This window comes from Miniopterus schreibersii (genome assembly GCF_964146895.1).
Source record: "Miniopterus schreibersii genome assembly, chromosome: 2".
NCBI lineage: Eukaryota > Metazoa > Chordata > Mammalia > Chiroptera > Miniopteridae > Miniopterus > Miniopterus schreibersii.
In genome coordinates this window covers 123,377,440-123,389,731 of record NC_138102.1, presented here as the reverse complement: position 1 = coordinate 123,389,731, position 12,292 = coordinate 123,377,440, and the positions used below count along the sequence as shown (strand labels likewise).

Below are 12,292 nucleotides of genomic sequence, written 5' to 3'. Positions count from 1 at the left end.
AACCGGTGACCTCTTGGTGCATGGGACGACACTCAAGTAACTGAGCCACACCAGCCAGGGCATCATCCCTTTTTTTAATCATGTATCTAACACTATACAATGTATTGATTCATTTTACATAAATGTCATAATACTGCATGAACTTTGTTTTGTATATACGTCCATATTGATGCCTGTAGCTTTAAATCATTCATTTCATTGTATGATATACTACTATATATATTGTAATATATATATATTCATTCCCCTGATGGGACATTTCAATTTTTCCAGATTTTTTTCCTCCTGCAAACAATTCTGCTGGTACATATTTTGTGAGAGTTTCACTATGTCTAGGATATAATAAGGAGTAAAAAAGCTTAGGATTAGGGTGTGCTCATCTTCAACTTTTTAACACCAAAACTGTTTTCCAAAATTATTCTATGCTTCCACCAGTAGTAAAGGAGAGTTCCTGTTGTTTCACACCCTCACTGACACTTGTAATTGTCAGGCTTTAAAATTACTTCAATCTGGTAGGTGTGAAACGGCAATTCATTATAGTATTAATTTACCTTTGCCAGTTTCCTAGTGATGTTAAGCATCTTTTCACACTTAATCACCATTTGTGTTACTTCTTGTATAAATAGTTATTCATGAGTTTTGGAAATTTTTTTTTCTAGTGAGTTTTGGTCTTTTTGGTTGATCCACAGGAGTTCCTTACTTTTCCTGAATATTAATTCTTTGTCAGTTACATGCATAGCAATCTGTTTCTTCACTATTTTTATATCTTTTGATGAACAGATGCTCTTAAGTTCACCAAGAAAGAATGTCAGTCTTTTTTCTGTGTGTGTGTGTGTGTGTGTGTGTGTGTGTGTGTGTGTGTGTGTTGTTAAACCCTTTCTTACACCAAGGACATAAAAACACTTTTCTGTAGTTTCTAAAGTTTAAAAGCTTTATCTTTCACGTTTAATCTAACTGATTTTATAAATAGTGGGAGAGATCTGGTTTCATTTTTTTTCTCATATAAACTAATTTTCCCCAAACGATTTATTGAGTAATATGTCATAAACTGAGTTTCCATATATGCTTGAGTCTGTTTCTAAGTCTCTGTTGTGTTTCATTCATCTCTGTTTCAGCACCAATACATCCTGCCCTATTTATCAAAACATTAGAGTAAGGCTAAGTAACCGCCAACCCTTGCTTGGCTCTGCTTCTTCAGGAGTGCTTTCACTCTTTTTTGCCCTTTGCTTTTGCTAGAGAGTTAAAAAAGATGACCTTATCAAGTACCATGAAAAAAATCCTGCAGAGAAATGGATTCAAAAAACACTGACCAGATGAAATCAATTTGAGAAGGGACATGGTAATAATACTGAATTTATCAACTAGGAACATGGTATGTCTCTCTATTTATTAAGAATACATAATGCTGCCCTAGCCAGTTTTGCTCAGTGGTTAAAGCGTGGTTCTGAGGACTGAAGCGTCTCAGGTTCGATTTTGGTCAAGGGAATGTACTTCAGTTGCGGGTTTGATCCCTGGCCTGTTGGGAATGTGCAAGAGGCAATCAATGTGTTTCTCTCACACTGATGTTTCTCTCTTTCTCCCTTCCACTCTCTGAAAAGCAATGGAAAAAATATCCTCGGGTGAGGATTAAAAAAAAAAGAATATATAATGTTGCCCAGCCAGTGTGGTTCAGTGGTTGAGCACTGACCCATGTACCAAGAGGTCACTGGTTCAATTCTGGGTCAGGGCACATGCCTGGGTTGTGGGCTAGATCCCCAACAGGGGTCCGGCAGGAGGCAGCCAACTGATGTTTCTATCTATCTCTCCTTTTCTCTCTAAAATCAATAAAAATAATTTTAAAAAAAGAATACATAATGTTATACTTTTCTATATAAAGATATTTCACATCTCTTATTAGATTTCTTGCTATGTACCTTATTTCCCGTTATTTTAAACTGTATTGTTTGAATTTCATTTTTCTAACCATTTGTTACTGGTACACAGACTGCAGTTAACATATATGCAGTAACTTCTTAATAATTTTCATAATTTACCTTATTCACTGGCTAAATTTCCAGTACATTGTTGAAACGAAGTGTAGAAAGTACATACCTTTTCCTTGTTCCCAATTCTAACTTTACAAGGTTAAGAAAGTTCCCTTCTATTCCTAATTTGCTACGAGGTGCTTTTTTCCAATCATGCACAGATGTTAAAATTTGCAAATATGTTTTCTTTATTAGTAGGATGACAACACATATTTTCTTCTTTGATCTGTTACAGTGATAAATGACAATCATAAATTTTCTAATATCAAACCCATCCCTGCATTCCTGGAACAGCACTAATGTGGTTGTAACTTATTTTTTTTTTATATTTGTTTGATTCACTTTGTTAATAATTTATTTAGAATTGCCACATCTAGGTTCATGAGCAAAAAATGTTTTGTAACTTTTCTCTCTTGTAATGCCCCTGTCTGCTTTTCATATACAAGCCTCATTTAAGGACTGTTTCTTTTTCCCTTTGAATTCTAAGATGCCATCAACTATTATCCATATTCCTGACTTTCAGAAATGTCATAAACTATGAGGGGAGAGAAAGAGACTGATGGCAATTTTAATGTGCCTAACACATATCCCAGATTCACAGATGTTATAAAGTGTGTAACAAAGGGCAACAGAGATTGTAAAACACCATCAAAGATTCAATCCAATTTCAGAGATGTTAAAATTCTTAAAATTTGTTGGCTTTAAGTTATTTATATTATCTTTTAAACATGTTTGTTTTTGTTGTGTCTCCTTTTTATTGTTAATGATGCCTATTTCTTCTCCCCCCCCCCTTAATCTTGCCAAAGGTTTGATACTTCTTATGAGGTTTTTCTAAGAACCAACTTTGTCTTTCCTGATACTTTCAACTATGCCTATTCTCTTATCTTTATTAGTTCCTTCCATCTACTTTGGATTAATCCTATTATTTTTGTAAATTAAATGCTTACTTAATTACTTTTCAGCCTTCTTTCTTTAAACTATTATTTTTTAAATTTCCTGCTTGGGAATTGTAAGGCTCCTTAATCAGAGAATTGTTGTCTTTCATCAATTCTGAGAGGTTCTTAGTTCTTAGCACTATCCCTTTTAATATTGCCTTTAACCCATTAAATTATAATTTGAAACATCATTCCAACTGGTGCAGACTTTGGTCTGCCTGTTAGGTAGTTTATGCAGATTCTCTCTAATGGCGTTACTCCATGTGTTTACTGATTTTTCCACTTCCTTGCCAGCATTTGGTGTTGTCAGTGTTTTAAATTTTAGCCATTTTCATAGGTGCATATGGTAACTCATTATTGTTGTTTATTGATTTTTAATTATGAGCTCATATGCAATGCTCTGGGGCCTGTATTTAAAATACTCTTTTTCTAAAGAGGATCTGTGTCAACTCTTCTGAACACCCAAGGTTATTTTAAACAAAACTGGGAGCTGTTTTTGTTTTTGCCACAGAAAGTTATGAATTCTGGCCTCAAGCCAGAATGCATTTGTGCTTCTCAAGGAAGAAGCCCTCTCTTCTCCATTCTACTTAGGGACAAGATCAAGACAGGCAAATACACCACCAACTTCCTCTGTGGGAATGTTTTCCAGTTTTTGTGGGGTTGTTTGTATGATTTTTTAAACTAAGAATGCTGCCCTTTGGGACTCCTAATTTCATATGAAGAGATCTCCAATTCAAATTTCCATCACGAATGAGCCTTTCCTCATTTCTCTTGTTAAAACCCAAGCTTTAGACCTTCAGATATTAGCAAGTGCTAGTCAGGACAAATGCTGGCTCAAGAGCTCATTTGGATTCCTACTCTCTCAATTATTCTCCGCGCCCCTCCTGATAATTTCATTACTTTCCTGATAGTTCAGCAACACTTTAAAAATCAAATTTTAAAACACTGCATCTAGCATTTTTATGTTCTTATTAGGAAGGTTTTTTTTTGAATGTCCAGATTGCCGTGTTATGGGAACTGGAAGTTCACTTACATGTTTTCATGTTTCCTTATGTCCCTAAATTTTCTAATCACAAATTAAACTCTTGAAGGCAGGGGCTGAAAATATCATTTTTGGTTTGTTCTTGCTTTTTAGTATGGAACTATGTATCAAGCAGCCTAAATACGGATCAGCTCCATAAAGGAGACCCTTGGAAAATCGTGTACTCCCCACCATGGGGTATTTGTCCATTTGTCACCAACATCCTTCCTTCACCTAGAAAGTGATGAGTTTGCTAAACTTTCACTGTTTCATCCTTAAGTAAAATTTAGATACGTTCAAAGTTACAACAACTGAAGGAAATGGAAGGAACCAAAGTACTCCCAGGTGTGAGTACTGTTTATTTTCTCTCAGAAAATATGCAAATGTAACTTGATAAATTAAATTGATATCACCTTACTACATATTTATAAAAAATACAGAAAACTTGACTCTCTACACACCTCAAATAAGAAAAAAAAATGTAGCAATCAACTGTATAGGTGAAATTCTTTTACTATTCTTGCTAAGAAGGTGTTATCAATCCCTCAGACTTCGGAAACAAATGAGGGGAAATCCCAATAGCAAAGAGCTGAGGAACTAATGCATGTAAGATCTGATAATCCTTTAATGTGTCTTAAGTAAAACAGAAAATACACACACACACACACACGACATATATTGGGGGAAAGTATCCTTTAGTGTTCTTAATGTTCATCTTACTGCTTTGTTAAAAAAGGCCTGGCAAGGATAAGATAGACTCCTCTCATCTTTGTAAAGATGCTTAAAACAAAGCTAAATTATTCTTTCTTACTTTTCAACAAATGCTTTCAAAGTATTTCAGTTTCCCTTGTAGAAGCATTGGAAAAGCTGAAGAACACAGATATTACAACATTTCAGAAGAGAAATTTGAAAAATATTTTATTCTAATTTTCTTAATTTGCCAAATATGTATTCTCTTTTATTATTTCATAGGTACTTCCATAGCTCTATGAAGCAGCTACCCAAACTCAAGAAATTTCAAAACAGAAAACAAACATGTGTCTTAAGAAAAAACTTCAGAAATCTAACATATAAAGAAAACAATGTATGGCTATAAACCAAAGCACAGCATTCAGGACAGAAAAATTAAAGGTAGTAGGGGTGGCGTGGGGGGAGATAAATTCAAGTTCTCTTTCAAGTAAAACAGTTTTCGTGAAATATAACAGACATATTCAAGAACACATTTGTTATGTGTTCCATACACACATGGTCTCATTTATATCCAGAACTGATCCTAGAAATGTCTTACCAAGGAAGGAGGAACTGCTTCGATTCATGGAAGAAAATGACTCCTAGGTCTCCTTTCATCTGTGAACCACTTTAATGAAGGTACTCAGTGTTAGTCACATGAGATTATACCAGCAACATCTAAAACTGTCACCCTGGGGAACCTGGTAGTCTTCACACTTGCACACTGTCAAAGAAACCCTCCTTGAAAGCTTTCTATTAAGTTGTAGACATAGACCTATCATATCATGTTTAATGCTACCACAGCATTCAAGGGGAAGGGACTTCTCAGGTTTAAGAGAAGTTACAAAAAAATAAGAGAAACACAGTACTAAATATAGATATTTTAATTCAAACCTAGATGAACAAAGCACTTTCTGAATTAATTTTAATGAAACTGATTAAGTAAGTAAAACTTTTAGTTTCAAAGTTTTTTTTAAATTTTAAATACTTAAAACTTAATTTGAAGTGAATTCATTTAAGTTTTGGCAAAGCAACATTTTATATTCTCTCAGAAAATACTACAATTGAAAGATAATTTTAAAAACATAAAACCATGCCAAATAGCCTTTTATGACCAAAAAAATGAAAGAGCAGCTACAAGATAAATTATATTAACTCATCAAGCTTTGATAACAATCGCAAACATGACCCAGTAGGATGAGCTATAATTTAGTCTCGAGGGGGAAAGGGTGACAACAAGCCTAATTAACCTATGTCTTTCTTTTTTTAAATTTATCTTTATTGTTCAAAGTATTACAGATGTCCCCTTTTTTATGTCTTTCTTGAAAACCAACTAAAATACATTAAGCTCAAACAAGTCACCATAAAACAAATACCATCCTATTGAAGAGGCTGTAATCATACTTAAGTTAAAATTATTTTGAAGTAAACTAGTACTTAGTCTTTGAATAAGGGAAAGAGTCTGGCAAATATACAATTTTTGTAATAATCTGATTCACCATCATAATCTAAATGTATAACAAATAAAATAAAAAAATCTTGATGTGTGTGGGCTTTAGTGAGGAGAGCCAGAGTCTCTCAGTTCCTCAAGAAAAAAGAAAATCCTAAAATGATAGAAGAAAACCACACTGCAAAAAAAACCCACACAGTTTCTAAGGGATAATGACCCACTACAAATTAGTATGAAATAATAAGCATGAAAGAGACTCAGCCAGAAAAAAGGAATAATGAGAATCCTTACTATTTTAAAGCACTGACAAAACATAAATTTCTAGAACCATGGCATGTATAACACAAAAATAAAACAGTTGATACTGTAATTCATTCCAATATAGTGGAGTAGTTAAGACTATGGGCTTTGACAATCCTGAGTTTGAAACCTGCCTCTGACATTTACTAGTTTTGTGAATGTGAACAAATTTTTAACACCCCTAATCCTCAGTTTTTTCATTTGTAAAGCAGACACAGTAACTGTTGCTATATCTTGTGGGGTTGTTTCAAGAGTTAAATATAATTTTGCACATACAACTTGTGACATGATGGCCAAACTCAGTAAGTGCTCAACAGACGGTCGCTATTAGTATAAGTCCAACAAATATCATCAAAACAAATGCCATCATCTTCTTGCTGTATGGTCATCCACTCTCTTGTAGGACTCTCTTTTAGCAATCACAGGAACAATATTACATGTGAAGTTCAAGTTGGAGAATAGCTACCAGCACAGGAAGGTAATCCCCAAAATTGCATTTATTCATTAAAAAATTAGACTGTAAGCTTTACAAGGGCAGGAACCAGCACATAAAAGGTGCACATGGCCAGCCTAAATTCAATAGGGGTAGAGGTGGAGTAGGGATAGAATCCATTTCTTGGTGGGATTGCAAGGACACACAGAAATATACTCAAGGTCCTCCCTCCTCCCCCTCCTCCCACCAAAATGTCATCCTATTACAACACTGGCTGTAAGGCCAGGATCTTGTTAGCTTGAAATCAGGTTCAAGTGCAGATGGTACTCCCTGGGTTTAGTTCCTCACATAGAGCTCCTTAGATACAACTCCTCATAAGTCAAAATCCCATCACCACAAAAGATAACTTAGTTGCCCCAATGCAGTAAGCCAGGGATAAGACTGCAATAAACACTTGAGTTTATTGAGATGCAGGGGATGGAGAGTTATACAGAAGGCACATAATGGTACCATAGCAATTGTGAAATCTGCTGGGCACATGTCATCAGCAACTTGAATGGAACACAGTTCGGCTCCCTGAAAAATAGTCCTCTGTGAATCTTGACTCTGCCTCTGGGGTCCTGGCTCCATCCTCTGAGTCATTCTGCCTCATAAGAAATAGTCCATGTTTACAACAGTGTAGCTTTCTCAGCCTGCTTCCTGCTCATGGAAGATTGGGATACCCCCCCCCACACACACACAGAGGCTCTTTTTAATTGAACTATGTCTATTCTTTCTGTCTATCCTATGGTGTTTCCATTAGAACCATTCTTATAAAAATTTTGTGGCTTTCCTATGAATTTTATTAAAATTTAACTCCACTGGAGAGATGCCACATCTACAAATCTCTTCGAGATAGTCCACTTTCTACTTTGGGCTGAGTGTCATGGTGCTGTGGAAATGAGACTTAGAGCCTTGGAAGGTTTTTTGATTAACTGAGACATTCTAAAAAGGTACGCCTTTAAGACTCTTTGAAGTCCTTTTGTCTAGCTGAAAAGCTCTAAGAGGACTTGTCTTAAATCTTTCTGAGGTCTCAACAAAGAATTTTACAGAAGTCCTCTTGATCTGATTTTTACTCTGAGGTCATTTTTTACTGACAGCACCCTGAGATTTGAGTATTAGATAAGCAAAGGGGAGGGAAAGGATATTTCACAGTGGAAGACCAGAACAAATAAAAGCGTACTCTCACTGGGGAATAGTGAAGAAAGTCATCTATCTCGATTCATGATGAGGGGAAACACAAAATGAAACTGGAAAGGCAGAATAAAATCAGACATACTAAGAGCACTGACTACCAGATTATAGAGTCTGCAATTTATGCTCTCCATTGCTGGTTTTCACTTGCTGGTCCAAATGTTACTACATCATATACACTTGGAGAGCTTTATAAGTTCACAGCCTCACCCTAGAAATTTTAAAAGATTGCAATAGAATCTGTATCTAAGCAAAGTTCCCAGGTGATTCTCAGACACAGCCAGACTTAGGAGTCACTGCTCTAGGCAACAGTCAGCTATTGACTTTTTGAGAATGGGAACGACATAAATGTAGGCATTTAATGAAGTTTTCAGTTACAAGCATAAATAATAAAAAGTGGTATTTTCATTTATAATTTTCTATTTCTCCTTATTTATATTATTTCCCTCAGAGACCTACTTCATAGAACCTATGTATTTTCTGGCCATATACATCTTGAAGAACCTCAATCTCATCATAACCTTAACACATAACAATAATTTTGTTTGGTTGGGTTATTCTGTTAAGGAAGATAAGCCTAGTATATTAGAGGGCAAGGTCCTAATAGAAGTTAGAGTCTGGGTCTATGTAATGTAGGTATGAAATTATAAGGACCTGACCTAAGATGGTGACAGTAAGAATAAAAATGAAGCAAGAGATCAAAGCCTTGACATTAACACTTCTAGAAAGGGGGGGGGAAAAAATCACAGAAAATGTTGAGAATCAGAACAATGTTTTCTAAGCAGCCCTAAGACAATTAAGATCTCTCTTCACAGAAAAATTTCAGTAACAAATGTAAAAAGAATGGCAGAATTAGAAAATCACAATTTTTCAATCCCTAATGTTATAACTTATCCAATGATCATCAAAGAGTGCTTATAATAAAAACTTAAGTGAAAACAATACATCAAGGAGGCAATCAAACAAATCCAAAAGGTCACTCTATGGGGACACTAACCCAGTTTCTTTAAAAAGTAAAAGGCACAATAGAAAATAAAAGTAAACAAGGAGACTGTTCAGGATTAAAGGAGATATAATGACATAATAACCAAGTATAATGTATGAACCTTACTTGGATCCTGGTTTTAACAAGCCTGTAGTAGAAAGATTAGGGGGCAACCTGGAGCATTTGAATATGGACTAGGTGTTAGATATTAAATAATTATTAATTTTGTTAGATGTAATAAAGTTTTTACTGTAATATAAAAATGTCCTAATTTAAGAGATGCATTAGGTAGTCTGGGGCACAACATCATGAGGTCTATAATTTACTCTAAATATTTCAGCCCCCCCCTAAATAAATGAGACAAACACAGCAAAGGGTTAATAAATGCTTAAATCTACATGATAGGTATATTAGTGTTCATTGTACTAGTCTCTCAAATTCCCTGTGTGCCTGAAAATGTTCTTGGATAAATGAGGGTAAATTATTAGTAACCAACCCTTCTGTTGCTTCACTGAGTTTCAAGTTAAAGAATTCCTTCAAATATTCTAGTGTACAGATACATCAATCAGAAAAGCCACATCTAAAACAGTCAAAATTCTAGTACACAGAATGGAAAAACCAGGTAAGCTGTATCCTTTCAGAATTTTGTCTTACTGAAACTTATTTATACGAGTGTACCATATATGCATCTTCAGGCTTCAAAAAAAAAATGGGGGAACAAAAATTCAAACATTCCAAAAATAAATTCAACAACTAAGCAATAAATGTTAATATAGTATTCATTTTTATCTTGTGGTATAGTTTTTCCAGTTCTAACAATGCTATATAAAAGTGTTTCGATCTAACACTTGACTAGAAAAACATTTTCCACTGAAATAAAGTAGAAAAATGATCATGTAACTATTTACCAGTTAATACTCATTTAAAAAGAACTAAAGCCTATTTCAAAGGATAATTCATAAAGTAACACCACCAAAACCTAATTATACAGACAGTATAACGTTCTTAAGTTATTGGTTTTAAAAGCAGAAATCTTTCCTCCATAGCTATCAGTAGTACCACAGGAGAGTTCAAAGCATTTGGTTTAAATGAACTTTAGCTAAGGAGTAAAATCCAATACATAAAACTTATCAATTAAGAATTAGAAAGTGAGATCCATGATCCCTGAGAGTCCCCAAGACTCTTTTAGAGGGTATAGGAGGTTAAAACTATTTCATAATACTTTTTCATTGCATTGATTATTTCCACTAATGGTACAAAAGCAATGTTGGGTAAAACTGCTAGCACTTCAGCACAAATCAAGGCAGAGGCACCAAACTGTAGTAGTAGTCACTGATTTCTTCACTGCCAAGAACTTGCAGTAACTGGCCAGTTTCACTTACAAATGTCCTTGATGAAGAAGTAAAAATTATTAATCTTAAACCTTGAGTACAGGTAGTTTAAATATTCCATGTGAAAAACGAGAAGTATGTGTAAAGCACTTCTTTATACTATATTTTAAAATGTGTCAACACTTGGTAGATCTGCATAATTCAGTGACCAACTATTTTCCAGATGACTAGTGCATAATGTTTCAAAATCATGTATGAGTAAAGGGCCACTAAAAGTTCAAGATACATCAATGGATTTTAATTCAACAGAGTACGAAAAGCTTACTGATATGGTTTCTGATTCCATATTGCAACGAACATTTAAGAAACTACCACTAGTCAATTTTGATGCAGTATAAAAGAAGAATGTCCACAATTATGTCTAAAAGCTATTATTGCCAATGACACATATGTGGGAGGCCAGATTGTCTTCACACAGTATTTCAATCAAATTATCACATCACAACAGACTGACTGCAGAAGCAGATATAAAAATTCAGGTGTCTTTTTTTAAAGCTAGAAATTAAAAGGATTTTCAAAAACTGTAAAATAGTTCTCAACCAAAGGCGATTTTTGTCCCTCAAGGGATATTTGGTCATATCTAGAGATATTTCTGGTTCTCATAACTGGGGAAAGTGATACTGCCATCTAGTGGGTAGAGGCCAGTGATGCTGCAAAACAGCCTACAATGCACAAGACAGCTCACATAACAGATCATCCAACCCAAGATATTATTAATAGTGCCAAGGCTGAAGAACCCTGTGGGAAAAGAATACCACTCTTCTCACATAGTTGCTTTTCATAAAAACATGTTATTCATATTCACATGTAATGGGTTTACTATTCTAATACTAACTAAATAATAAACAATTTTAAAAATTTCTTAGTTTTAATTTACAATACCATAAATATCAATAGGTTAACCCCTGTAAACAAAAGCTTTTTGGGGTCTTCAATAATTTTTACCAGTCTAAAGCAGTCATAAGACCTAAAAGTTGGAGAATCGATACTTTGAAGAACAGTATACAAAGTATGCTGGAATTAAAGGACTCTAAAGGAAAATGTACTCATTTCAAGAGTAGTATGGGTGGCCAGAACAAAGAAACAAAAAACCCTATAAAGACAAAGGGCTCAAAAGAAAAAAGTTATAATAGACCCAAAACGTCATTCTCCTCTTAAAACAAACATTAAAACCACAACTCTTACCCTGGCTATGAGGGCTTGCTGGACTAAAAGATGGCTGATATAAATCTCTGGTTAGAGTTGGAGAAGCTTCTTTCCCTTGGCGCTGACTCATCTTTCCTGGTGTCAGAAGTTGAGATTCTTCACTGTTTGCTACCACATATCAAGGAAAAAAGGGGGAAAAAATTAGAACTTCAGTGCTAGATTTACATAATGACATAGTTAATAACAGAACTATGATTGAACCCACCTCAACAGGTATAGTAATTTTATCAACTCAACACTTTAACAGGTTTGCATAATTGTTTTGTTTTCTTTTAATTTGCTATCAACCCTCCCAAAATTGATACATATGTGTGAGTAAAATTATAGACATTATAAAAATGAAAATGTATATTCAACTAATAAAAGTACTCCAAGATTTACTGTGCTATTAATATTAACTCTTTATATAAATTTACCAATAGAACAATAAACAAAAGACAGCCATTTCATAGAAGAAATACAAATGGTCAATAAACATGAAAAGATACTCAACCTCATTAGTAATCAGAAAAAATACAAATTAGTAGCAGTATTAAATAATATTTTACATTCACTAGAATTTCTACTCTAATTTTCATGGACAGC

General features: G+C 34.4%; 1 protein-coding gene across 18 annotated transcripts in view; it reads right to left on the bottom strand.

Moving 5' to 3' along the window:
* OSBPL8 (oxysterol binding protein like 8) overlaps window positions 1-12,292 on the bottom strand; it is a 211,050-nt gene that overhangs the window by 60,909 nt on the left and 137,849 nt on the right. For all 18 annotated transcript variants that reach the window (XM_081129028.1, XM_081129036.1, XM_081129025.1 and 15 more), the window contains one exon: window positions 11,687-11,815. In XM_081129028.1, coding sequence (XP_080985154.1) covers window positions 11,687-11,777 — 91 coding nt within the window. In that variant the 5' untranslated portion in view covers window positions 11,778-11,815. The remainder of the gene's footprint in view (window positions 1-11,686; window positions 11,816-12,292) is intronic.